Below are 27994 nucleotides of genomic sequence, written 5' to 3' on the forward strand. Positions count from 1 at the left end.
GCTTTTAGCCCTAGGCCCATCTCTCCTCTGCCTTAAATGTATAATAGTATTCAGGCATTTAAGAATAAACAACACTGTCTGTGACAACAAAAACAAACTCACCAGAATCACACACACACACAGCTCCTGAAATCATCGGCCCTCCGCACCCAAAATCACAGACCTGAACAACAGAGCCACCGACATAATAAACATCTGATATCAGCACTCTGTATAGGTCTATGTGCATCATATCGTCTGACAGTGGTGCTCACAGCATGTCATCCATTGTTACAGGCTGGATTATGTATCAAACAGCCTGTTGACCTCAGGATTGTCTCTGCAACTTCACATTTCTCTGCTCACAGGATTGAAGCATAACTAATCACAAGAACACAGCAAATCGGGGGAAAAAACAGTGTTTGGACAACTCCATTTTACATATATAGGTAGTGTTTTAATATGTGTACTGTTGTTGATAGATTTTCAATGCTGAGCTTTGAACCAACCCTAAATCATCTGAGTTACTGATGTAAATAATTAGTGTTTGCATAGCCAGACTTAGCAGACACTTATCTTATGTTGAGTTATGGCTCTTTGATATCCAGCATCTCATTAATCTGTAATCAAGCATAACATAGGACTGTGTGTCACAGCAATATGGAAATAATTGAAAACACAAACAACACCAGTGTAGTCTTTTAAGGCTGATTTTATTTACATATATGTGTGTAAAACTACAATGCTGGCAGCAGGATAAAGCAATCAATCACACAATCTATACACACATGCAAAGGATGAAGTGAAAAAGAACAAAGGAGTCAGTCCACAAAGAACTGGCTAAATCAAGTGTCAAAATCAGGTGTTTCCTACAGTTAGAACTTTATGAGGTAGACAGAAATATATATTTTTTTAAACGTACAGAAGCTTGGCAAATATTTCTTACAACAGGATGATCCAAGTTAAAAAGGAGAACATATATATATATAATATATTTTATAAGCATGCTTAATATTTTGAAACTCATAAAGACACCTTCTACAAAAAGTATTTATTCATACATATAATAGAAATGAAAGTCAGTCACATACATGCTTTCTAAAAAACTGCTTCATCTAAAAGAAAATGTTTGTCATCTCCTCCAGGTTTAAATCATGGCCATCACTTCAAACAGTGCCGTGAAAGTAGTTCTCTCCTCTTCTATAACTGGCTCAGTGTGGTTCCAATCCATGAAGAGAGCGTAAATGCCAGCTCCGAGTGCTCCACCCACCATGGGCCCTATCAACTGGATCCAAAACCAGGAATCTCCAGCTCTGCAGTAGGGACACGTACACATGAACAATAATGACAAGGCACAAATTAGCTGTGTAGTTATTATCACAGCTTCCTGCATGAAAAAAAACCTTAAATTCTGCCTTGATTGGATCGGCCGCCGCTGACCAGGTCAACACAACCTGTTTAGTTCCTCTCTGGCTCAGAGCTTTGTCAAGTTTAAGGAAATTACTGAAGCAAGGTCGGACATCAGACAGAAAGCTTGGATTGCAAACTGGGTGCATGGAGTAAGAAAGTTTACCAGTGAGGAAGAAACTAATGTTAATTATCATATGGGAGGACAGCAGAGAGGTGAAAGATTCCATGTTAAGACCTTGTTAGCATTCATATGAGAAAACATCCTCATTCCTCTAAGGGTTAGAAATGACTTTGCGTGGACAATATAACACTATATCCTATTTTTGCTTTGAGAGAGGAGAGATGAATGATATATCTCTGATTTGCATAGAGGCGTATTCAGCAAAAAGAGATATTCACCTTCCTACATCCTTGAAGGGTATTAGCTATCCCCAAAAATGTCAAGCTGCTCATTTATTGAAAGGATATAAACAACTTGGCCTGATACAAGGATTTTCAAACACTTGTACTGAGTAGGTGACTTGTCGGTGGATGAGGGGGGTATGCCATTCCCTTTAAACCAAAACGAGCAAAAAGGGAAAAAAAAAGATCTCTTCCATTTTTCTCTCTGGTAATAATCACAACATAGTTCAGATAGTCCTAAACTCCCTATTTTATGTTTGCAAATTTTTAACACAGTCTGTCACAGATTATACCAGCACTTTTTGTTTCTACATCATTCAAATAACCTGAACACATCCAGCCCCCAGTCAGCCACAACCGCGAAGAGCCATGGGCTGACGTCTTGAGCTGCGTTGAGGGGCGCGGGGTTCAGACCCGTGGACACTGCGATGGCTATGATGATCAGGCTGAAGGCCAGAGGTTGCAGGCCTTTTGGATTGCCGCTGTTGTTCTCGCCCGTGAAGGCCAGGATGCCCACGATGAGAGCGGCTGTGCCAATCACCTTAAAAAAGCATAAGGAAATTAACAACAGTTAAGTTCTATTGATGTTGTTATTGAGGGGGTGTTCTTCAGTAACCCCATCTGCCCTGTTGTTTTGTGTAAGCTTCATCGTGAGGCTTCCCCTTTATCCTACTTTCAGTCTGTATAAATCAGCGTTACTATAGCTCTATAAATAAGTCACGCCTGGGTGAGATGATCATTACTCGGAAGGTTAACTATTAATGTTGCTGGTGTTGCTATTTGGTTTACTTCACTAATGCTGTTACATGCAGAAAGCTTGGCCTTTTAAAAATCAAATCAGTTGGGAAGCAATTTTAACAAACAACACAAACTGAAAGCACACAAAATGTATATGATCAACAACAAGTGAAAGAGAAGAAAACTTGTTAGACCCAAACTCTCCTAGCAGCCTTCACAAATACAATAACTACCATGTCAATCTCAACTCACATCCATAACAGATGATAGTTATTCTCAGCACCGGAGTGTTTTCTCCATTTATGATTGCAATCATCTCACGACTGCACAAAATGCACGCACACAGATCATATCAGTATCTACAGGCTCAGATGCATCTCTGTGCTCTATTGGCTTCGATACTTAGAACCATGTTGGGAAGACACATCAATAATTCCATAAAAAGAGGTAAAAGCCATCCAGGCTAATAGCTGACATAAGATACAAAATGGGTTTTGCTGTCATTTCATCAGGCCATTTGTGTAAAGGGCATTAAGTTCTATCATCCGTGTGGATAAAGTAGCTATATAGTATCAGCAGACGTTTTTTGTTATTATAAATCTTAAGCCCCTACCTGATCCAGAAACCCATTTAGGACTGAGGTATATTCGATAGGACAAGATGCTAAGATGTGGGCTGTGTCATTGGCATCAGTAACACGGGATACTCCATTGGCATATGCCATCAACGCATCTGAGAAAAAGAAAATTCAATCATCATTATCATTAATAGATCACACATAAAAACTGTATTGAAATATGAGGAAGAGGGATTTCTAGATTAGTTGGGTCAAGACTGAATTTTTCTGCTTCCTGAGATAGTGACTCATAGTGATGACGTTTACACGTTGACACCTACCATAGTACAACCCATAGAAGACATGGGCTCCAGCGTAAGAACCCAGGAACTGTGCCGCCACATACAAAGGAAACTTCATCAGTGGCAGCCTCCTCAGGACCACCATGGCCAAGGTGACTGCAGGGTTCAAGTAGGCTCCTACAACAAAGCAGATGAATAGAGGCAACAAAAAGCTTTATATTTCATCCCTTCTGTCATGCAGTGGACCCCCACAAGACATCCAGATGGGTTCAACTGGAGTTTGCCCTTAAACGATAAATGACAAAATAGCTGCTGATTCTTAATTAATTGATAAATTGACTAAAACGGTCCAACTTCTGTCCCCAAGCTCGTTGAGATGCCTAAGCCAAGTATATTCAAAGTCTTTGCGGTGGCACTGTGTCCGGTCATTTATTTAACTCTCTGGGATGTTGGTTTTGACCTCACTGTGGTATCAGCCATGCGCCCATTGTTGATCTCCCCATCTTGTTCACCAACAATGACCAAGACAACCAGCAACACCTGACAGAATCTGCCTGAATCTTTATAAGGCAACTGTAGCCTGCAGGTCATAAGACTGACCATGATGTTCCACACAGAGCTGCGAAAACTACTGAACTCACCAAAAAATGTTGGTGTGACAGAAAAAGGCTATTTTGCTTATGAAACTACGTCTGACAATTTTCAACATTTTCTGCCCCAATGATCATCAACATTAATGCTAATATGATGATGAAAATAATTGATAGTCACAAAACTGACTTACAGGATCAAATATTTGTCTCTGAACTAAGAAGCAGTTGTGTTGTAATGACTGTGTATTTATATGAAGTGTGGGTGCGAGTGTTACCTGACACTTCACCTGCAACGTAAATGGCCAACATGAGTCCCAGAGTAACTCCCGTGTTGTAGGTTAAGAGGTTGCCCCAAGCCCCTCCAGTGAACATCGCCTGGGCTGCTGAACCACGTACAAAGAGCTGGGACAGAAAGGGGGAAAAAAACCACAAAGAATGGAAGAATGGTTATTTTAATTATACCCAACATTAACACTAACCCTCTTGTCCAGCCTCTGACTGCCAAAGATGATTAGGCTAACTTAGAAATGTTCAGGAAATACACAATAACTGAGAAACAAAAACAACTCTTACAAAAAAGAAGAGAAGAACAGATTCTGCTCTGAAGTGTAAAGTGACTTGACAATTGCTAATTTCTCTACTGACCTCAACTGAATGGAAAAATTACTTAATGCATCTACAATAATATGGTTCGTTTTTTTTGTAAAAGGTCACCATGGATGAGATATGATGAATACAGATGAGTCACATCTTGTTATGATTTCTAGCAACTCTCTGACATGTGAGAGATTTATTTGTGCTAATGGAGACATATGAGAGACAGCAGTCAGAGACCCTGGGGACACAGTTTGACACCTTATTAGCATTCAGGTTCATATAAAGAGCGGCAGTTTAAAGTGGATGACAGGTGTAGAGGGAGGTACTCACTACCAGGATAAACATCCCCAGAAACTCTGTCATGAACTCCTTTGTCAGCCCTAGTAACATCGCCTTCCACGTGTTCATCCTTGTTGTTGTTGTTGTCTGGATGTCCATGATGTTCTTCCCCGCGACTAGAACAAACAGCTAAACCACTAAAACAGCTAAACCACTAAACTCTCAGAAAGTTATTGCCTGCCAGAAAATGTCAAAGTTTTAATTGCCCTGTTTATATGCGTCTACAGCTGGTTTTACGTGAATCAATCTGTTAAAACGTGAGTGTGCGGTGATGACAAAGGTATGTATTTGGAAAGCTAATGATCACGATTGAGGTTTGGTTTGGATCATTGGCGGGTGAATTAATATTTGATAGCTAACAGGGTCAGAATGAGGAGCAAGTAGGTGAGTCTGCCTCAAGTTGAGGTTGGCGCGAATGCCTTTTTAATTTAGGCAGAAGCAGTTGATGGTGAACTACTGGGAAAATCTTCAAGGGCATTCCGAAGATAGAGATCCGACAACAAAGGTACTACTTTCATGTTGTGAGGGGCCAAAAGGGGGTGTTTTGTGTGGAGCAGTATAGAAGAAGCCAGTAACATGTCATCAAGTCAGAAAAGTCAGTCAGACCATTGTCAGTAACACCTCCTTGGCTGTTCGCCTACTGATTTGTCTATTTTCAGTAAAAAAGTGAAGGATGTAAAGTGGCAGAGCTGAGCTTTGAAATTGTATTTACCATTGGGATATGGATGAAGGAGACCGCGTTGTACTAAATAATTAAATATGCCCTAAAAGGTTGGATATATATATACAAGGCTGTAGGCCTTGAAAAGCCTTTAAACTAATTGGCAAAATCTTAAAAATCTTACTTTAAAACATGGATTGGCCGACGTCTTGCATCCCATAGCGTACAGTCCTCAGATACAGGGCATACTCTCCAACCCAACTGAGAACCTGTGGTTACGCAGCATTCAGTGAGGGAGCCACCACCGACACAGACCCAATGAGATGACTGCATGGAGTATGGTCTCAGGATTGTTGATGTGTGATGTGTGACTCAAACTTGTGCTTTAAAATTTGTGTCACTGTTGTCAAAACTCTCATATTTTTCTGTTGCTATGCACCAAATTGTGTACGATTTAGGTGAAATGGATCTAATCGCAGAAATTGAATTTACAATAATCCTAGTAATGTTTCGACTAGTGCGTTTCATCTAAATTGCACGAATTGTTGCTCTCTTTATCCTAGAATGAGCACTTAATATTTATATACTCTATATTTACATAAACCGTTATGTGCAATCCTTTTACTGTTCATATTCTGAAACATAATATATTTCTTTAGACATACCGGTTTAATCACACACACACACATATATATATATATATATAAAAATGTCTATATATTGTTGTATATTTCTATTTCATTATACTCCTTCACCCAAGTACTGCATACTACTTATGTGTTGTCTTCTGCTGCTGTAACATTGCAAATGTTCCCAATGCGGGACTAATAAAGGACTTCTTATCTTATCTTATCTTATTGGCCGTTGTTCAAAAGATGTTCAAATTCACACTTAAAAAGGTATTTACAGATGAAAATCCAACTCAGTAATCAGAATCAGAATCAGGTTTATTGGCCAAGTAAGTTTGCACAAACAGGGAATTTGACTCGGTAAAGTGGCTCTCAGGTGCTTACACAGAATACACATCACACAAAAAAACATAAAAAAAAAAAACAAAGCAAAACAAAACAATACAAACAGTCCTAACAGTGCGACGGTCTAAGAAAATAAGTGCAGGTGTGCATATTACAATCCCGACTAATCGTGGTCTGTGATTAAAAACAACAATTATCAGCATTTATCTTGTGTGCACAATATAAAAAAAAATATCTTGGCACATCAGGGTCTCCTTATATACTTTCTTTCATTGTGTTCATTGCACAATTGGTAAATATCATCTCCCTGCATTCAGACTGTCAGGAAGCACCGCTTTACCTTGACAGTGTTACAATGTCGCCTCTTGCAGTGGAAAAGTCTTTCAGAACACTACATGAACCATGATTCCAACTCTAGCCTTAATACATCTTATCACAGTAATTGTATAAGGCGTTGGTTTTACACTCTGGTCGTCCAACTTGTGGGGAAACCTCGCCTTCAAGTCTAATCGCAGGGAAAACATCCGAGAAACCAAATATCGCGAGACTACCGTCAGAGTGGCGCCAACACACAAGAAGTCCAGAGATAAACACGCCGCCTCGTGACTTGTCTTCCGAGCTAAACTATTCTAACTCAGTCAGCTCCGGTGGTTTGAAACTGTAGCTCTGATGTAAATGCACATGTTTAGTTTCTGTTGAGCTCTGTGTGCTTTGTTTTTACTCGGAGAGCGATGTCGGACGCTCTGTCAGACGACGGCAGCCATGAAGACAGCCAGGAGGACGTGATGACCCCGGCGGAGCTGATCGTCAAGCTGGAGGAGGTGAGCTGATGTGAACACGGTGGAGCCGCAGACACACTCTTCTGTTCCCGCTTAGCTTGTCTCCTCGGTCCTCATGCTCCCTTCTCAACCTGTCGCAGGCCTGGCTGAACGAGAAGTTCTCCCCGGAGCTGATGGAGAACAGGTCGGAGGTGGTGGAGTGTGTGATGGAGCAGCTCACTCACATGGTAAGTGCAGCTTCTGATCGTCACTGTATGTTCACAAACACTAGTCCTACACGGCAGCACAGTGTGGACCACAGCTCCGTGTAACTGCACTGACATCACATCGGATGAGGCTGCAGTGGTGGAGAAAGAATTCACGTCCCTTGCGTCAATACACGTTTTAATACTGCACTGTAAACATGCTGGGAAAGACCCGCTGTGTTGTGAACTTTGCACAAGTACACACACATTGGAGCTAAACGTACTTAGACAAACGAATATCTGTGAGTGCTGTAGTGTTGACTGAAATAGTACTTTGATAATATACTTCAAATTGTATCTTAGGCGCAGTACAGGCCTGGATGAAGTTAACTTTAATTTCACCCATGTCTGTCGTAAGCTGTGAAACAAAAAATAGTCCTCACATTTGAGAAGCTGAACATATCACTGCACTAAATGGTTTTATCACCATACCAACACATATTTCAACTTGACTAAGATTACTGACTTTTATTACTGCTATTGTTTGGAATACCTATGGCCAATCCAGCTGCTGAGACAGAAGTTGACCGTACTTATTTATTCGTTCATAATAATAACAATAATCAAATAATTTAACCAGGGAACGTTGTTGCTTTTCTTGTCGTTGTCAGTTATGAATAAAATGGTGTTGATGTTCATGTCAATAGGAAGCCAACTTGCAGCGGGTGAAGAAAGGTGACGCCAAGGCCAGTATCCATCGCATGGAGATAGATAGGATCCGCTTCGTTCTGAGCAGCTACCTGCGCTCTCGTCTGCAGAAGGTCAGTCACATCAACAATACATCGTGCAAATAAAAACTAATTCCACTCAGGTTTGTTGACAAATTTTCCTTTTTATGTTTTTCTCATGTCAAGATTGAGAAGTTTTTCCCGCATGTCCTGGAGAGAGAAAAGTCTCGAGGCGAGGGGGAGCCCTCTCTGCTCTCACCCGAAGAGTTTGCCTTTGCCAAAGAGTGAGTATAGCTGGACAATGTCAGAGCTGTTTGTGTTTGTGCTGCTTTGTTGTGATACTTGTGGCTTCATCCACCCAACTACATTTTAGTTTCAAAAGGGACCGGTGTTGCTACGTTTACACCTGCCATTGCCACTACTCAGACATTTGTAAATGATGACAAAGCCACACTCATTCGCTTCCTCATTCGAGATTCTTTATGATATGCTAAAGGTAAATTTACAAAGATAGCCTGTGTCCTTAAGTGGCTCTTAGAAGGTGTTTCAATGTTAGAAGAAAATGTCTGACAGATTTGGGGCAAAATAAAAGCTTGATGTAAATAGTTTTCATTTTAAAATGCACATTTAAAACTGCATGTGATGTAGCCTGAGATTTAAAACTCTTGTTTGTCAAACAGGTATTTAGCAAACACAGAAACCTATCTGAAGGCTGTGGCACTGAAGCGCATGCCCCCCAACCTACAGACGGTGGATATGATCAAAGCAGGTAAAACTCACTCTTAGTTTTAACACACAGGCTCTATCAGTCTTTGCTCTGACATGACCTAATACCTGAAATGCTTCTATATGGTGGCATTTGCACTGATATTTCACTGACTGTCCCATGTATTGTTATGTAACCCCAGTGCCTCAGCCCTACTTGGACTCCTTTGTGTTTCTGCGGGTGAAAGAGAGACAGGAAAACATCTTGGTCGAGCCTGAGACAGACGACCAGAGGTACTTTAGTCACTTGACTCCTTGTCACTGTTTTAAAACCCCAGTAGGTGGCAGTGTTAGTACCCTTTCACATTCAGTACTGTTCCATGTTTCTGCATAGATACTAAAACAACTGATAATATCTCTGCTGCATCTCTTCTATCAGAGAATTTGTTGTGGATCTTGAAGAGGGCTCGCAGCACCTGATGCGGTATCGAACTATAGCACCACTTGTTTCGAGTGGAGCTGTGCAGTTGATTTGAATGTGGAGGTAAGTAACAGCAAGTATTATTGTTTCATCTGTCTCATTATCTCAATACTGCCCTCACACCCTCTTGAACAGACGTCTGCTAATTCATTTCTGCAGATCTTACATAAGCTACTGCGTTGCTGTGACATCTGGATGTATTTTTAGATCTCACTTGTTTTTGCAGCATTCATTGTTTCTTGGCAACAGAGTATGAAAGAAAACCTTTTTTTAAGAATGTTTACAATGTGTCAGACTTGTCATCCTGCATAACTTAGCAGTCAGACTTTACTTATATACAATATAACACAGAATGCTTTACACAATAATAGCAATAAAAACAATACCCCCCACTTGTTTAACCACTCCATCCATTTCTTTTAATTTTGTATATCTTTTTCAAGAAAAACCGGGGAGTAGGAGGCATTTACAATCAGAAAATAAATACAACATAACAAAGAGTTGATAAATAAAAGAAGCACAACAAGAACTTAATCAAAACATTTACAAGAATCATGAAAACCACCAGATAACAAAGATTTTAAATCACTAAGGGGAATGTTAGACTTCAGTTGATTGAAAGATTGCAGCCTATTCAATTTAAAAGGTGTGTAACCCTTCAGCTTAGTGTGAGCAAAGGGGACATTTAAGGTGATGTGGTTACTGCACCATGAACTGCAGTGACCAGTTTTAAATACACGAATCAAGACAATATTAACAACAACCGAGGAAACGTTATTGTGAATCTCATATTTGAAATGAGAAAATCAACAAAGGCTAATAAAATGAAAAAAAGATAAAACAATCATATGCATAACCAATGAAAATGGTAAAGATAAAACAGTCAAATGCTAAAAGAGATGTGATAAAGATAATACTATATGTGAAAACAATTCAGAGAAAGTAAATAATTGAATAAATAAATCAAATATAAAAAAGGATATATATCTGTAAAGCAGTCTGAGATTTATAAATACATACATATAAATAAATTCAATGAATTGCCCATTAGAAAGATACGTGTAGAATTTTCTTTTAACTTAACTGCAGTTTACAATGAAATACAACCATCACGCATGGGTTTTTCTGTTCCAGGTCTGTGTGTTGGTGTGGATGGCTCCAGGTGATCATGAACCTGCAGAGATCACTCGTCCTTGAAAACATCCAAGTTGTGACACCATTGGCTCCAGGAGATGTAACCCAGTGGAAACTATTCCTGCAAAATATAAGACCACCACTAATGAGAAGTGAAGGCTGGGAATGAACTCGCTTTACAGAACCAGCTTTTGCAGTGCTGTGGTGTTAATCATGGCCTTTTAAAAAAAATCATTACATAACATAAGTTCAATTCGATTTCTACGGTTATAATGCATTCTGGTGTTGGTGTTTTCTGAGACATGTAAAGACTCTATCAAATCTACTGGTCATCATTCCTTTTATTCTACATGCAGTTGCAGATTATTGGATTTTTTCCTTTGCTGCTCAATAACAGGACACATCAAATGACCTGAAGGTGACATTTTATCTTGGCATCACAGTGCCTATCTCTCCCTGGTGCAGATATCAATTTGCGTGTATATTTGAAATACTTGTTTCATTGTGGTGATATTCACACTTATGTAAACTATCATTATAAATAATTGTATTCTTATTGATGTCGTTCTTTCCTAACTCTCATGCATCTTTTCACCTTGACTACCGGATCAGGTTTTATCTGCCTTTCAGCGCCGCTCTGCTTCACAGCATGGAAGTTTCTTTCGATTCTTTCTCTGTAGTCTCACCCTGAGAGGATGTGTGGAACGTTGTCTTATCTGAGATTGTTTTAATAGCTTTGTTATGTAAGGATTTCAGAGGGAGCGTTCGGTGCCTATTTTTTGCCTGCACTGAACTAAACAGCGTCAACAGTCAGTCATCATCTTGATTTGCAGATCTAGATAATATCAAATCCTAAAACTCTGTGGAGAGATGAGGTATTTAGAGCGCATGAATGCCCCTATTTGTATTTAAATGCTGGAAATCGAAAGCAGTGTTCACATTTACTTTGGAAATAGTTAAAGATTTGGATTTAAAAGATTAAAACCTTAAAAATGTGAATGATTATGAGAGTATTTCAGTTTATTATTCATCCAGCACAGAAATCAACTTCATTACTCAACCTCTGTGAGATCTCTTGTTGTATTCGTGCAATTGCAGAAAGTCAAACCTTGACTGAAAGCCTCTGTCATAAAAATTCATAAGTTTAAATCATTCAACTGTCCTTAAATTTGGTTTCCAAATAAATCTCTGCATATAGCAGGTGAGTGTCATGTAACTCGATATGTATGCACGTACTTGGCTCAATTCTTGAATAGCTTCCTCCGTTAGCTGACTGGCATGCTGAGGCTCGTATGTAATCCGGCTCTTCCTTATGCGTCAAACATGTTTATGGACTGTGGGACAGCGATCCCATCAGGACACAAGCCAACCTGCAGTGAACTTGGATCTGTGTCTATTGACATGTCTGAGAATAGAGCCCAGGATGACTGGAATAGTTTCCACAGGGTAGAATTACATGTAGACCACACGCTCAGTACAGTACACCTGTATGTGGTTTTATCTCAGTGGCTGACACATCTGAGGTGACTGTACAAAAATATAAATTCACATAAATCTTTACAGAAAACACTGATGCAATAACATTTTCATTTAGTGACAGTCAAACTGAACTAAGCTATGTACAATGAAAGCATGGCAAAATTAAAAAACAAGGACTGCTGCTGTACATGAGCTCAAATCGTTATATGCTGAGCTGAAACAGGATGAGCACAAAACCACAACATTCAGCTGATTGGTCCGGAGAGTGAAGGGGGAGGAGCAAGCAACATGACATGACAAGTGAGGTAGTGTATATAGGACACTGTGCCAGACTCCTGTGGGGATGAGTGAGACTACAGGCAACCACCTGCTGCTCATGTGTGTAAGTAAGATTTTCAATTAGGTGAGACTATTTCGATGTGTCACAGCATTGAGTTTGATTAATTAAAATACTGTTGCTCTATTTTCCAGTGTAATGGAAATGTTTTAATTGGTGTATGTGATACAGCATGTGCAGACTTGTGTGGAAAGGTGGACCAGGTTGTTTATCTAAAAGGGCAACTTTTGGTATACGATTATTGAGGCTTCAACTTTATGGTCTCATTGCATATGGTTGGGATCTCACACCTGGGGTGTCACTCCAGGCCTCTTTCACCGAGACGAGAAGGCAGGATGTCTCCCACACTAATAAGAAACCAGGATGGGTAAAATAGACCTTTACATGCCCTTGGGGGGAGGGGGGGGGTTATAAGAACACAGGGCTTTTTTTAACTTTGTGCTTGATTCACAGAAATTGCCATCACACCAGAACTCCATACAAACATTGAGGATTATATTTCCATAATTCAGCCTCGACCACCAGCATGGAGATCTCCAATACAAAGTAAGCCATAATAAGTGTCCCTGCTGCATTATCTTTCATCATTTTTTCAATTCGTTTGAGTAAGGGTGAAATGTAATCATCAAAGCTGCAGTCTTTATTGAAACCATATTTTTTTTTTTGTCCTTTGCAAGAGTCCTTCCAGTGGTTGGCTTCGGGTCAAGGGCCCAGTCAGCCGGACTTGTGGAGATTGCCGTCAGGCTGTGCTTGAACCAGCGTAAACAACTGTGTCCTCACGTTTGGGTTCCCATCCTGAAACCTCAGCGGCCGTGTCTCCGTGCTCAGGTGTCAGATCAGCTGCCCTCTGACATCCTGAGTCAAGCTTACCCAGCCCTCCCTTTTCTGTCCTTTCTGGATGACGACGACTTTGACGATGATGTTTTGATCCCAATTAAGAATAAACATGTGGTATTCGCTGACTCGAGAGGATTGTCCCTGACAGCTGTGCGAGAGTTTTCCGATGAAGAGGAGCAGTCCGACCTCAACCTCCTGCCGTCACTGCCTGACATGGGAAGCATGACAGCGAACAGCTACAGCTGCACCGTCAGCACGTGTTGCCCAGGGACACGGCTCAAATTGGGCTTCCCGCAACCCTCTGCAGATTTCCAGGCCTTCCGGGCCAAGCTGGCAGAGAGCATGGTTACCCTGGAGAACTGCAGTGTCACAGAACAGGCCCTCCAAGGTACTGTTCGAATCAGGAACCTCAGCTTCCAGAAGGATGTGCGTGTGCGCATCACCTTTGACTCCTGGCAGAGCTACAAAGACGTGCCCTGTACGTACCTGCAGAAACGATTCGGAGGACCACAGACGGACATCTTTGAGTTTGACATTGCCATTCCTAAAGTGCTGGATGCCAAAAGGAAGATAGAGTTCTGTTTATATTATTCACCTGGAGGGCAGAGCAAACCTTTTTGGGACAATAACGATGGACAGAATTACAGCATTGCAGTGTGTTTGAGCTCACATCTCTGTTGTGGGAAGGGTCTAAGTGAAAGGGCATGACTTACTGAACTTATAAAAATATCATTTTTTTTCATTGTACATAATGCATCTGTTCTGGATAAAAATAAGGTGGAGAGTTTTGATTACATTTGTATCACACTGAATTGAATCTTATATTTCCATAAACCTAAATACTGGTCACTTTTGTGTAACTAAATTTCCTCTCCCAGCTCTCTCTCACATTTCATCCACAACTAGGTGACTTTGTTCTTCGGGGGCACCCTATTGTCGTTTCCTCCGTGTTGGCAATTCATCAGCCCAAGTGCACGAGGGAGTGGATCCCTTTTCACATGTTTGGGATGTTGGGATTCCCACATAGGTCAAAGATAACTGTGGACCGACAAACAGAAACACGAGAGAAGCTAATCTTAGCTCGGTCCTGTTTTTAGAGACGAGGCTTACTGTCAGAGACTGATGGCAGGGCTCACTGTGTTGGCATCGTCCCCATTATCTTTCTCCATGGTGTGCAAGACCCCAACACAATCAATCACCCTACTTTTACTGTAGCATTGCAACATTTAGACATTGGGCTCTTTTTAGACAATTTGGGTTCATTGTTTAAAGCGATTATTACAAGTCCATTTAGGGCTGTAACTTGTAAAGACAGCTGCATCAAGCTTGGCACTGCTTCGCCACATAGATCCCACAGTGTCTTTAAGGATTACAATCCATCAATCCATTATTTTAATCTCTTATCTTTTGCTGGTCGTGATGGGAGATGGGGCCAATCCCAGCTGACTGGGGGAGAGGGGGCGTACACCCTGGACAGGTGGCCAGCAAATTGCAGGGCAGAGGAACAGTTAATTCATCAATTTTAACTCTTTGATTACCTTTGAATGGAGGATTCAAGTACTTAATGTTTAGATATTTGACTACACAGCTTTTTTAAGGACAAAAAAAGTCTGGCAATGACTTCACTGAGCATCACAAGAAGCAGCAGTAGTCACATGTTTTTTAAGATTTCTATATTTAAAGCCATTTTCTTATAAAAGGGGCCGCTTTGTGCATTTGAACTTGTGGGCTGTATCAAACTTAAAAAATAAATTCATGAAACTAGTCATCCAGCATTGGGAAAAATAAAATCGAACACAGGAAAGAAAATGTCAAAGAAAAGTAGCAAATGCCATTAAAACACTAGAGAGGACAGATGACTCACACAAACAAGACTCACAGAGTTTTTCTATTATTCTGAAGCCTATCATGCTTCGTTTAGTTTTTCAATTATGTTTTGTTCAGCAGTCAAGGGTGGTAGTTTTCTCTCTTTCCATCTGTGATCATGAAACATTCCTGTGACACACTGGAAGTTACTCACTATTCTAATCCAGGTAGGAGGGAAGAAGGAAAGCAGCATGCACCCACCCTGAGAGGTGGGCTGTTTCCTCTGCTTTCTAACCTACACACAATGAACTCGACCATTTCGTCCTGTGTAGAACTCTGTCTTTCAGCAATGTAGGCTCACACACTCCCAGCTCCGTCTCACATCCTCCTCAGCGTCCCACGCTAATGTTGCACACTTTGCAGCTTGGGTCTTTCTTGGCATTGGCTGTGGTCAGACTCATCAGCTGGTGATGTCCCCTGATCTGCTCCACGCTGCCCTGATCCAAATGAACCGGCTCTGTGAAAAGCACCTCGAGGATGACATCGCTGGAGTGGCAGAACAGAGGCTCTTCCCCTTCCCTCTGGGGGGCAGTGTATGTCAGGAAGGGGTTGGCAGCCAAGTCCAGCATGGGGAGGCGGGTGCGACAGAAGGTATCTCCCTCTGAGCCGACAGGGGCTAGCACCAACACCACATAATGGTAGGCTGTGTACATACAGTAGAAGTCTGCAAAGTACAGACAGATGTCAGGGTTCAGCAGGTGTCCAGCTGGGATCTGGTAACGCAGCGGGCCGTAAGGGGAGTCTTTTGGAGGTAGACCTGTGTCAAACTCAGTGTTGCAGCTGAAGAAGACTCCCTGTAGTTTGGCATTAATGGGAGAACCGTGACTCCCACTGTTGTCTTTCAGAGCTGGACGCATCAGTCCTCCACATTCCCTCCTAATCCAAGAGGTGAAGAGGAAAACAGCATTACACTTAATTGCTGCAGGTATGGATGTAGATTTACAATAGAGAGAAAAGAGAGCAGCACTGACCTGACGTGGTCAAAGTATTCGGTGTGCTGGTTGCGATAAAACACGGAGAATTTCAGCAGCCTCCCTGCCGAGCCTTTTGCCTTGTCAAGAAGCTGCTGTAGGTGTTCCATGGCATAGTCTGCAAAGTGGGTAAGAACTGTGTTATCACATAAAGTCTGCACCCCTTTCATATGCTAATGACTACCCAGTGCTCAGACAGGATTGTTATTATGCCATATCTGTGCACTGTACTTCTTTGTCCTTTTCTTGTGTTGCTCTCATATCCCGCTGCATACCTTACATCAGGGTTACCTTAGCTGTCATATATGCTGTGTCTTACCTCCAGTGCAGAACTCCACCACCTGGCTCCACTCTGACACCAGGTAGTCACCGTCTGGCTGTCGGACAGCCGTTTGAACAGCAACGCAGTACTCTGTCCGAGGGCTGAGGAACCAGTGTCCCCTCACTGCCATGGGGAGAGGAACGGCCTTGGCCACAAGCTTGGTTGGCACATCCTGGAGCAAAAAGCAAGAAAAGACTTGACACCCGCGACAGGATGCTAGGGTTTAACATACTGCAGTGGTTTTCATTTCCATTTCAAAGCAAATGTAAAAGCGATTGTTCATTCAACTATTTCCCTCCATAAACTTTGCCTGATTAGCCTGATATTCCACTTCAAACCCAAGCTGCAGTAACTAGGATACATCTAATCAAATCAGCGGCTTTGTTTTGACCGAGGCCTCTTAGAAGCGCAGCTAATTGCAACGGACTCAGAGGCCCATATATCCATGGTAACATCTCTGACACAAGTTTGTTTGTGCCACTTTGTGTATCAGAGAGAGAGAAACACAGAGAGAGCCTATCATCCATTCAGGAACAGCTCACTCAGTCCTACACCTGCCCTGACTTCACAAAACCAGTTTTCAGCTGTTCAATGTAATGAGCAATAATTACAGTCAGTGTTGTGCATCTGAAATAGATTTTTCAATTCAGCTACGGGAGCAGACTTCATCATCATATCAAATTATTCACTAAAATACTAATTGCATTACTAACATCAATGTGCATAAATCCTTTCCTTTCCCAAAATTATGTCAAATGTGTTGGCCTCGCTAGTTACTTTGGCACAGTGATGCTTTGACCCAAATGCTAACCGAAGCATGCTAACATGCGCATAATGAAAATGCTAACATGCTGGTGATAAGCAGTTATAATTCATTAATCATGATAGATAATAATGACGAATCAGAGAATAACCAAAGTGACTAATATATCCAGAGGGATGACAGGGATTAAATGTCATGGCAGTCCAACATCCGAGAATACATAAACAATTTCACTAAATGTCAACTTAATGGCGGTTCGAGGTAAAGTCAGAGGATTACTGACGTCAGTAGGAATCATCTGCTTGGGTCAGAAATATGCAATTTCATCTCAATCCCTCCATTAGTTGTTGGGATATTTTATCTTGTGGGAGCGTACTGACCGACTTCGCAATCCCCAGAGTTATTATTAGGCATAGTAGCTAGCTCGGCTAAAAATAGTTAGACATCTGTATGGTAATTGGAAAATATATGTGGTTCATGTAAGAGGTTCAGTTCATCTGCAGATCCAAGGACTGCAGCTGAAAAGTAGCTGGCAGCAAAACTCTGTACAAAGCATTTCCTGTCAGCGCTTGTGATTGATAGTCCCCGGAGAAACAGGTTTATTTAAAAAGAGAAAAACTATCTATATCAGATTGTCTCTTTAACCCTTTCGTACTGAATTTAGTGGTGTACATAGAGAGTAATTCACATGAAAACAGTTTTGTGCTGAAGCTGAATTTGTCAGCTTTTGTCCACTCTATGAGGAAATAATGTAAAACTGAGTCACAGGCCCGAGGCTGTTGACTGCACTCATTTTCATTTTGTGCCTGTATTGGAAGTGACTGAAAGGGTGCAACCGTGGGTTTTTATGAAGCAGTAAAACTGTTAATCCATGCAGAACTGAATAACAATTATAACAGCCCTGTCTAATTTAAAGATTCAGTGTGTAGAATCTTGAGGCATCTAGAGGTGAAGTTACATTTTGGAGCTGAATACCCCTCACCTCACCCTCCCCTTCCAAACATGAGAGAGAACTTGTGGTAGCCTTCAGCTCAGCTGTCATAAAAACTCAAAAGGTGTTTAGTTTGTCTAGTCTGGGCTACTGTATAAAACATGGGGGCTTCCGTAGAGACGAACCAACCCCAAAGTCAATATAAAGTATTTAAATATAAAGGGTCCGCTCTAGGGTAAAGTAAACAACAATTTGTACAATTTAGATGATTACACATTAGTGAAAACATCACTAGGATTATTTTCTATTCAACTCCTGGGTTATATTCCCTTCACCTACATCTTACACACTGAACCTTTAGGCTTTATTTTTATTATTTATTCATTTATTTTTGGATTTAAAGTGCAGGGTGGACTCCTCAGCCAATCACATGCTGTAAATTGATTTGTGGGAATTTGAAAAATGGGCACAGACAACACTAGAGGGAGCAGACTGCATTTGTAGCTGTTTTAAATGGTCAGACCCTGTGTTTGAAGCGGTTGGGGTCCCTGCTCTCTTTGCGGCTCAGGTCGATGAAGAAGTGCGTGGCTCGGGCAGTGTCCTCCGAGGTCATGTCCCACATGATGCGGAAGGAGTCACAGGTGACCTCGCAAATCTGGATGTTGCATGGGGTGGAGAGAGGGGCGTCCATTTCTGTCACCTAGAGATACGAGAGGATAGTAAGACGACTGGGACTGTAATGGCAGTGATGGAGACAACATCTGGTAACATCTGTACCTGCTTTTCATCACCTTCCAGCTCTTTTCCCTCCTCCTCCCCTCTCTCCTTGCCCTTAACTGTCATTTCCCATTACACAAGGAGACACGCTCCCAGCTGAGTGACTGGCCTCTGCCTTCCCCGTGCATTTCATAACCCACCTACAGCAGTCTCCCGGCAACCGGCGCACATCTGCAGCCTCCCTCAATCTCCTCCTGTGCTTCTCAAGGAAGGGATCAGTGCTGCACCCGTCAGCAGCAATTTAAACTTAAGGTAACTTTTAAAAACACTCCTTGCTGAAGTGGACACATTTTTTTTTTAAACCGCTGAGCAAGTGAGCTCCTTGCAGCCCGAGGGAAATCTTCAAATAGCTTTTGGGCAGAAATGGCGGAGGTTTAAGTCGGTATCAGCAGCCGGTGATGTATGGTCATATTTCTTTAGCTGCCCAAGAGCAATTTCGATCCAGGCTGCTGCACACAGGCCAGAGTACCGGGCTGGGTCAGGCTGCATTTGTGTTTGATTAGCTGTCACCTACCCTCTTGTAAACTGATGGTGAGTATCTGCAGTGAGTGCACAATGGTCTTCCTCTTTTACCCTGAGAATCAGTGCTTGTCCATTCTTTCACCGTTTGCATGTCATTTTCATCCATTTTGGGGTTTTTGTTATTGCGATAATCTCCTATAGTTTCCTAAATGATCTTGCGGCTTAAAGAATCAACTGCTTTATTTCTCTGCGCTGTAGCATCTCGGCACAAAGCAGCATGTTTTTTCCTCATTAAAACTCCTCTAACCCTTGGCAAATGCAAAATCACAGATGTGCCCCAAATACCCTCCGAGCGATTTAGTACAAACGATCTTAACATCCTGCAGATGCCTGGTGTAGTGTCACTGTCTGGGTGCTATAGGTCTGCTGTAAGGTGCTCTCCAGTCAGTATGATGGACAGGCTGCAGCAGCTCATTAAAGCCTGTGAACTGTGAAATTTGTGCGGTAGCTCGTTTGCACTCGGGCCAGGGGAGAGAGCCGTTGCGTCACGCACGTGTGTTTCCAGGCGCCCGTTTTCCAGCTGCTGCTCTCAGTTTTTAGCACGCCGTCTTTTCAGAGACGGTAACTGGGGCAGGAGCAGAATCTCTCAGGACAAGTCATCAAAGTCCCCATGTATGTCTGTGCGTTCCACTTTTGGATCGATTACGTGTAAGCACAGTTCACGAGCTGGTTTCCACACCATTGAGTCTTCATATCTGTCTGTAAATGGACAGAATGATCTTTGCTGCGACACTTGCTTTGATAGGCAGTTGCTCCAGATAAGGCGAGTTCAAATTATTAAAAAGGGACCTACATTAGAAATCATAATGAATCAGTAGTTGAGTAGGGCTCAGTTACAATTCCTACACCGGCTGAAATACACAACACGCAGAGATGTTGCTATCTCTGGGAGACAGCAACATGAAAGAAGATGCTGCACTCATGCATATGGAGCAGGGCACAGACAGGTTTTTTTTTTGTCCTTCCAGGGTGAATACTTTAAAACACAACTAGATGGCTGCATGAGAGAGGAGGGAAAGACATAATTTTACAACAAAATGTATCTATAGAGGATTAAATGTTTATTGCTGTTCATGAAACGGTCACTCTGTACTGTGTGGAGTCCTGCAGGCTGTTAAAAAGACATTTTGTGCGACTAATACAGTTTCATCCCCCACAATTAAAGCCCACAATTAAAGCAAGCAGGGCAAATGCGCACTAAATCTAATTACATGTCAGTGATGCTGTACGACAGATCTTATAAGTGAAACAGCATCAGAGGGCTGTAATATCATGGTATCACACATCAAACCCATTCAAAAAGAATTACTGTATTCATATTACTTCCTAGCAAACTGACTTGATAAGAGAGCAAATGAAACGCACCGGTATTATTTTGCATCCATAACTTGTGAGCTCTACAGCCACCAATAGAAAGACTGACTCAAAAGGAATCTCTTACTTGTGTGAGGCTCAAATTCCTGATGGAAGCAGATTTTCGCCGGGGCTGAATTGTTCTATCTTCTTTTCTGCTTCACTACCTTCTCCACTGCTGCAGTGGATAATAGATCCCCAAGGAAAACTGATTAGGAGGTGAAACAAACACACAGGCACCTCTTTCGCTCTCTCTGGCTCTCTCTCTTTCTCTCTCTCACCCTCAGTGCCACCAAAGCCTCTGAACTCCCCCCTCCTCCTCCTCCTCCTCCTCCTCCCTCTCCTCCTCCTCCTCCTCCTACTCTGAAAATAAAATCTCATTTTTGCTCTGGGCTCTGCAGGATGTTTACTCAACTCCTGTGCAGCCACAGAGGATGGATTAAAACCTATAAAAGAGAGAGACGAGAGAGATGAGTGAGTGAGTGAGTGAGTGAGTGAGTGAGTGAGTGAGTGAGTGGGTGGGATTTTCCAACTGGCGTGTGACCATACATTGAAACTCAGTCAACCTCGTCAGCATCCCGTCATGCAGTCACACACAGCTCATCACTCTCCAGTGGTCCTCCCCGAGGCACCAAATCCACACACACACTAACTGCACATTTAGCTGTGTGCGTACGTGTCACCTCTCAGATAAGAAGGCAGCCTGGACACTAAGGGTGTGTGAGAGAGAGAAAAAATTACACACCCTCCACTGAGTACTCAGAAGAGAGGATGCTGTTGGTGATATCCCAGTAAATTACATGAAGCACCACGAAGACCTCAAAACATATACATGTGCCAACTGCTCTGCCATATGGCCCGACTCCACAGGCCTTCTCCCCCCCCACCAGCCCCAGGAGGAGGGGGGATGTAAGTCCAAAGTAAGCAGATTTCCACCGGCATTCATTTTCAGAGGGATGTTTTTGTACTGGTTCGACCTCTCGTCCGCCTCTCATCTCTATTTAGGATTTAGATTAAAATTAGAACGTCCCCAGATTAATGGCCATAATCTGCTTCTAAAACAATGGACATAGAATAAAGACAACTAACAAAGGGATAAAGAGCTAGTGAGAGTGCAGTCCTTCACTAGCGCATAAAAAAACTCTAATTGAAAAATGACAAAGACACCGTTTTTTTGCCATAACTGCACCGACTGTGTGTGTTATTGAAAAGCTTGATTCATATCCAGCCAGCCGCAGATAAGTGATACCCTCGGAGTGTAATTAAACTGCAATCATCCATCATTAGTCATGCCATGACAGGCTGCCTCTGTCCAAATCACCCCCCTGAGCTCCAGACGTAGGAACAGCCATTTTTTTAAAGGGAAGAGCTGCCTGTCTGTGTTTATAGATTTATGCTCAATTTACATTAACTACAGATAACATCCAGAAGGACAATATCTATTGAGTTCGAGTGATGCATGCACATTGCAATATTTTTTTATTTAAAAAATATATAAAGTTTGGACTGATTAATCACAGTCCATCCCAGACCAACACTAAGGGCGAGGGTTTATCAACAGGACCAGAAAACAGCATGGTGGTGGAGTGGTTGTTTGACCTATTTGACTTTTGATAAATTTCACACGTATCTTAAGGCTAACAGGCACAACATGAGAAATTTATAAATGGTTGCTTTTTGTAATGGATATACACTTACGGTGTAATTTGACTTTCAAAAGTCACATCACTCATTCAAAATTATATAACGTCTAAACCAAATGCGGTGTCAGGCCACAGCTGTGACACAGTAGCAGTGCATTATTCTGATGCTGTGATATGAACTGGATTGCCATGGACGGATTACTGACTGAGCTTACCAGGCACGGAGCCAGGGACCCGGCAGGTCACATGAGCTAAACAACCACAAACTACAGCTAAACACTAAACAACAACAGAGACACAAAATGAAACAAAACAGACATAACATGACCAGAAAGAGAGTTGTGGTTTGTTGTTTCTCTTACACTCTGGCTGTCTTGCTCTTTTGCAGGAGAGGTCAGGGGTCATTCTACAGCCCTGTGATCCATTGTGTCCATTGTGTCCATCGTTCCATGGGGTCCTAACGACACAGAGTTTCCCATTTGTTTATCGTAACTACATGAATTAAATATTTACATACTTATTTGGAAAAACCCAGTTGAGAATAAAATCTCCATCATACAATCTATTTTCTATATGTATTCCTACTCTTTTTTCACTTTCCCGTCTTGTTTGATATGCCTGATGTGAGTTTGTCATGTTCACACAACGTTAAGGTTATGTTTATATTACAATGCCATGAAATGTGATGAGATCACCGTTTGCGTTTTTCTATACATGTGTGGTAACTTCAAAAAAAGTTGAATCAAAGCCTATATCAAAAGGACATTGCCCATGCTGTATAAAGTGTGGTCTGTCCGTTTTCCAGATCTAGATTCAAGATTCGAGACTTCATTGTCATCTGCACAACAATTACATTTAGTAGTCGCTGGCATTGAAAAGCTTGGGTCACAGACTCCCTTCTAGCATTGCTCAAAATATAAAGAAAGCCAGAAATAAAAAATATATGAATAATAAACAAATGTTTGTATATGTATCAAGCTTTAAAATTATTCGTAGTGTTACAATTGTTGTTGGTTTCATTATTATAACGGTTTTTTTAGGAGAAGAAGAAAGTGTATTTTCCTCATCCTGGTTCTTTCAGAAGAAGATGTGGGTTTCCGCATCGCTTCTCCACGTGACCTCACCGGCTGATGACAGAGCGGAAGTGTCATGGCGCCGCGCGTCCTGCACGGTCCTGCAGCGTCACAAACAGCTCCACACGACTTGTAATGACTCTTCTCCTCCTCGTCTGGACACAGAATCTGTTTAGGAAATCACAGGAATAAATCCGTGAGTATCCGGAGGAACACACAGCGTCAACACTCAGCACTGACAGTGTTAAAGCTGCGTCTCCTGTGATTTAATGTTGTGATCTGACCACGTGTTGCAGGATTTTCGCTGTTGTTGACATAAATTCTTTAAAATTAAGAGTCACGGTGATAAAACAAACTCAGTTTGAAGTGGCCGTTTGGCTTGTACACCTAAAATAGCTATTAGTGGTTTATACCACTGAAGTACACCTTGGTTACAGAGGAACACTGTTCTCTCGATAGCCTACATCCTATTTTACATGGAAATATTAATATAACTTACTGTACTCATTTATTTATTATAATTTCCTCGTTGATATGCTATATGAACGTGTGTGTGCTGAGCTGAAGAATAATTTAAACAAAAGGAAACATTGTTCAGGAATTAAATGCAGTTAATATATTATCTGTTGCCTTTCTTTAGTGGCCACTTTAGAAAAAACGACTTTTAGAATAAAACCTTGACCCATAACCAAAGCTCACTGACACATTATCTACATTTAAAATAAAGTGCTATAAATGAAACCACATGCAAAGTAAAGATTGTAAGTCCTGGAGGAGATTTGTTTTTTAAAATTCAGATATCATTACATGAGAAATACACTTGCCTGCCACCTAAAGTTGGGAGTGAATGATATGTGTAGATTTAAAAGCAGGAATAACTGTGACTGTTTTAAAAGACTTGCATGGATAATAAACCTTTGAGAAAAAGATGTGATTGAAATAACCAGAGAGATTTAGAGCTCTCAAATCTATGTCTGTATTTATATGAGTGGAAATCAAAAGGACACTGGCACTTTGAGCCTTTAAAAGCAGACATGAATATTCTTATCTTAATGTCTATTGGTGGACACTGCAAATGTTGCTGTCAAATAAGTAACAGATATTATTTCGCTTTTTTTTAACCCAAATCCTTGGCCTCATAAAAAAACAAATGACATGCAGTATAGAATTGAAAAACTTGACTTCCTACAAAGTTTGGCGGTGTAAGGAATCAAACTTTTCAAGCTTTGAATGGCTGCCATGATTAAATGCTTCTATGAAGCTATAAAAACGAAATATTATTACTCTCCAGTTCAGGATGGCTGACTCAGGATCAGGTGATCCCAGTGGGCAACGTGTGCCAACTCCTGGAGGGAGCAGTGCCGGACTGATGAAGGGCCGCCGACCTTCAGGTGCCATGACTCCCGTCCGTCTCCCTTCAATGCGATCGAGAGACCTCACCCTGGGCGGAGTGAAGAAGGTGTTTGATTAAACTGAAGAATATATATATATATATATATGACATTGTTATATATACAATGAATTGATCAATTATCTTCTAATAATCTGACTGTTGCAATGATTGATCCCTGTTTTTGTGTTATTTTTTAGAAAACGTTTACACCCAACATCATCGGCCGAAAAGCCAAAGAGGAGTAAGTTTCCTTATTGATGGTAAAAGAGACAAAAAATGCAAGAGAAAATGGATATTACTGTTTTTCTGTCTGTTGGTCAACCACATTCTCTGTCGCGGCAGCACAAAACTTGAAGGCGGGGAAAGGAGAGAGAAGAGGGATGGCAATCGAGGGCGAGGTCAGAGAGAGAGAGGCAGGGGCCGAGGTCGTGCAGAGGTCATCCAGTCCCACTCTATTTTTGAACAGGGGCCTGCTGAGATGATGATGAAAAAGAGAGGTAGGAGTTCAGCTTGGAAAAACACACATTGTGCACCACTTTGGCTGACACGTTCTTTAAATCAATGCAATCAGGCGGCTATGAAAATGAGAGAGATGCTCCGAGCGCGGCGCCCTCACCCATCATCAATATTAAAAAGGAGAAGAGGGAGACGGAGGATGAGACTAAAGAGATCCTGCGCAGTCTGGAACGAGAAAACGTGAGACCCATACATCAGTATTATACTAAATCACTTTATTTTGCTTTTTCCAAAAAAATAACAATCGTTTCTCCTTTGGTGTTCTCAGTTTATAGACGATCCCTTCCTGCAGAGTGAGGAGAGTAGCTGCCCCGTCCAGCTCCCCCTCGCTGTGTCAGGATGGGGATTCAAGGAGGAATTCAGTAACACTGCTAAAATTGAGAAGATGGAGGATGACTGTGAACCTATGGAGCCTGCAGTTAAAGGTGAAGGCAGATTTTTGTAATTTGTCAGTAATTTCAAAGGCTCAGTTTATAGAATTAAGTGACCTTTTTAGTGGTGAAGTCGAATGCTGCAGCTGAATCTTGTCACATAGCTGCTCTCTAAAAAATATGCATCGTCATCTCTTCAGTCAAACAGGAGCCAGAGGAAATAGAAATAAAGAAGTCCGAGGTAGCGTTCAAGCCTCCTCCTATTCCTGAGCCCGAGATTCTGCACGACCTGCTGAATAGGTGGAGTCTGAGCAAAGGGGAGGAGCTGTTCTTTATTCAGCTGCCCGACTCGCTGCCCGGCCAACCCCCCACCAAAGAGCACAAGCCGCAGAAGACGGAGGTGCAGTCGGAGGATGGACAGTCTGTGCTTCTGAAAACAGAGTCTCAGGTACAGTAGGTACAGCTGCTGTCTAATGTGTTCAAATACATCATGGTACTGAGGTTAAATGTGTAAAATGGAATGTTTAACAGGAAGAGGAGGCTGAAGAGAACTGCTGTAATCTGAAAGATCTGCGGGAGGGTGTTGTAGGAAAGATGCTGGTGCGGAAGTCAGGCCGGGTTCAGCTCCTACTGGGACAAGTGACTCTGGATGTGTCACTGGGAGCATCGTGCTCTTTCCTTCAGGTATGATGGCCTAGTAGTCATTGATGTGTCTTCCATTAATTGTGGCTGTTTTCAGAAATTAACTTCAGATATTGTCTCATAATTGGATCTGGACATTTCCTGGAGTTTGTCTTTTACATAAGATAAGATACAATTTACCTTTATTGACCCTCTGTGGAGGAAATTCATAAATGACACAGCTACACAAGGCAGCAGCAGCAGTGCAGGGGGAAGATATATTAAGAATAGAAATATAAATTAAAATAGAGATACTATATACAATGAGAAATAATACCCGATATATAAAAAATGTGTAATATATGGATAAAGATCAATCTTATGATAAACATTTTAGCGTTTGACCATAAATGCTTTGGTGGTTTGATGGCTGATGGCACAAATAAGCCCCCCAAAAGCTTTGAGGCACATGGCTGGATGAGTCTGTGGCTGAACATGCTCCTGAGCTGCCTCAGCTCAGCAGGAGATGAGAGGACTTGTCCATGATGTCTTTTAGTTTTCCTCTCATCCTCTGTTCAGTCACTGCCTCCACACAGTCCAGTTTCATCCCCTCCACAATAGGAAAATGTCTGGAAAATTTAGGCGAGGGGTGGTGTCCGGGTGGAGCATGCAGGGGGCAGGACATGTCGTATATATATTCTCCTGCGGAGATCACATGGTTTTGTTTATTGAACATTGAGACCGGAGTCAGACCTTATCGTCGAAATCTTTCCAAGTTGATGTCTTTCTCGATGTCTCCTACGTGAATGGATTCTCTTTCTTTTATCGAGAGATATTTTTATTTACTTTTTCTATTACAGTTTTGTGTCTGTCACATGTTACAAGTGTCATAGACCCACCCAATTTTCCAGTCATTTTCATGCTGTATCCTGCTGTGATCTCAATCAGACATTTTTCGGACATTTTACTACTGGGGGCTGATTGTGAAAGTTCTGAAAAATGTCAAGACCAACTGACTAGGACATTTGTTTACGGTCATACAGCTTAATTCTCTACAGGCCAGTTAATTGATCAAAGGGTAAAATATTTATATTCAGAGCTCTGAACTTTTCTGACGTGCTTTTCCCTTCTTCTCTCAGGAGCTTGTCTCTGTCGGTACGGAGGGAAGAACAGGAGACTTGACTGTTTTGGGAAATGTCCAACACAAAATGGTTTGTTCTCCAGACTTTGAGGCTTTACTGGAAGGCCGTGCTTGATGTTCAAGAAAGCAGCACGGCCCTCTCCAGCCATGACAGGGGGATGCACTTATGGTGGGTTGTGATGTTGAAAAGATACTCCCTGTTACTGTGGACTGTCCCTGGACTGTTGAATGCGCAATCAACCATCCAGGGATGCAAACTTGTGTTTGTAGAATGGTTATAACAACCTTATGAAATACACTATCTGTAAATATGAGTCATTACTGAGTCCTTATTTTCTTCTTAGGAAACAATAATATTAATTCAGGGCTCAAAGGCTGAATGCTGTGCCAAATGTCAGGACTATTTTCATTTTTGCTGCATCTGAAATTGCTTGAGAAAACTGTACATGAATGTAAATGTGTGAATAAAAAAAAGTGTTATTCAAGTTGGTGTCAAATGGTTTGAAAAGATTGAA

At 41.7% G+C, this 27994-nt stretch overlaps 5 protein-coding genes across 5 annotated transcripts; 3 read left to right on the plus strand and 2 right to left on the minus strand.

Annotated features, from left to right (window-relative positions):
* Window positions 1-1126: 1126 nt before the first annotated feature.
* LOC128437980 (aquaporin-9-like) lies at window positions 1127-5015 on the minus strand. The gene is made up of 6 exons (XM_053420300.1): window positions 4908-5015; window positions 4256-4382; window positions 3427-3564; window positions 3143-3261; window positions 2118-2332; window positions 1127-1292 (listed from the first exon to the last, which is right to left on the minus strand). The coding sequence occupies exons 1-6, from the start codon at window positions 5013-5015 to the stop codon at window positions 1127-1129; spliced, it is 873 nt and encodes a 290-aa protein (XP_053276275.1).
* A 2086-nt stretch (window positions 5016-7101) lies between these two features.
* Window positions 7102-11119, plus strand: gins4 (GINS complex subunit 4 (Sld5 homolog)). Its single transcript, XM_053420830.1, has 8 exons — window positions 7102-7372; window positions 7471-7557; window positions 8223-8336; window positions 8430-8527; window positions 8924-9012; window positions 9152-9242; window positions 9388-9492; window positions 10564-11119. Exons 1-7 carry the CDS (start codon window positions 7283-7285, stop codon window positions 9482-9484), a joined length of 666 nt encoding a protein of 221 aa, XP_053276805.1. The 5' UTR covers window positions 7102-7282; the 3' UTR covers window positions 9485-9492; window positions 10564-11119.
* Window positions 11120-12742: 1623 nt separating this feature from the next.
* Window positions 12743-13924, plus strand: ppp1r3c2b (protein phosphatase 1 regulatory subunit 3C2, duplicate b). Its single transcript, XM_053420301.1, has 2 exons — window positions 12743-12746; window positions 13011-13924. Exons 1-2 carry the CDS (start codon window positions 12743-12745, stop codon window positions 13922-13924), a joined length of 918 nt encoding a protein of 305 aa, XP_053276276.1.
* Window positions 13925-15411: 1487 nt separating this feature from the next.
* Window positions 15412-18763, minus strand: LOC128438745 (phytanoyl-CoA hydroxylase-interacting protein). The gene is made up of 4 exons (XM_053421421.1): window positions 18593-18763; window positions 16373-16547; window positions 16054-16171; window positions 15412-15958 (listed from the first exon to the last, which is right to left on the minus strand). The coding sequence occupies exons 1-4, from the start codon at window positions 18758-18760 to the stop codon at window positions 15412-15414; spliced, it is 1008 nt and encodes a 335-aa protein (XP_053277396.1). The 5' UTR covers window positions 18761-18763.
* A 4735-nt stretch (window positions 18764-23498) lies between these two features.
* polr3d (polymerase (RNA) III (DNA directed) polypeptide D) lies at window positions 23499-27964 on the plus strand. Its single transcript, XM_053420876.1, has 9 exons — window positions 23499-23633; window positions 24729-24896; window positions 25028-25071; window positions 25173-25327; window positions 25402-25526; window positions 25615-25771; window positions 25918-26165; window positions 26249-26401; window positions 27478-27964. Exons 2-9 carry the CDS (start codon window positions 24735-24737, stop codon window positions 27592-27594), a joined length of 1161 nt encoding a protein of 386 aa, XP_053276851.1. The 5' UTR covers window positions 23499-23633; window positions 24729-24734; the 3' UTR covers window positions 27595-27964.
* The last annotated feature ends 30 nt before the right edge of the window (window positions 27965-27994 follow it).

Source organism: Pleuronectes platessa, chromosome 4 (assembly GCF_947347685.1).
Source record: "Pleuronectes platessa chromosome 4, fPlePla1.1, whole genome shotgun sequence".
NCBI classification, from domain to species: Eukaryota; Metazoa; Chordata; class Actinopteri; order Pleuronectiformes; family Pleuronectidae; genus Pleuronectes; species Pleuronectes platessa.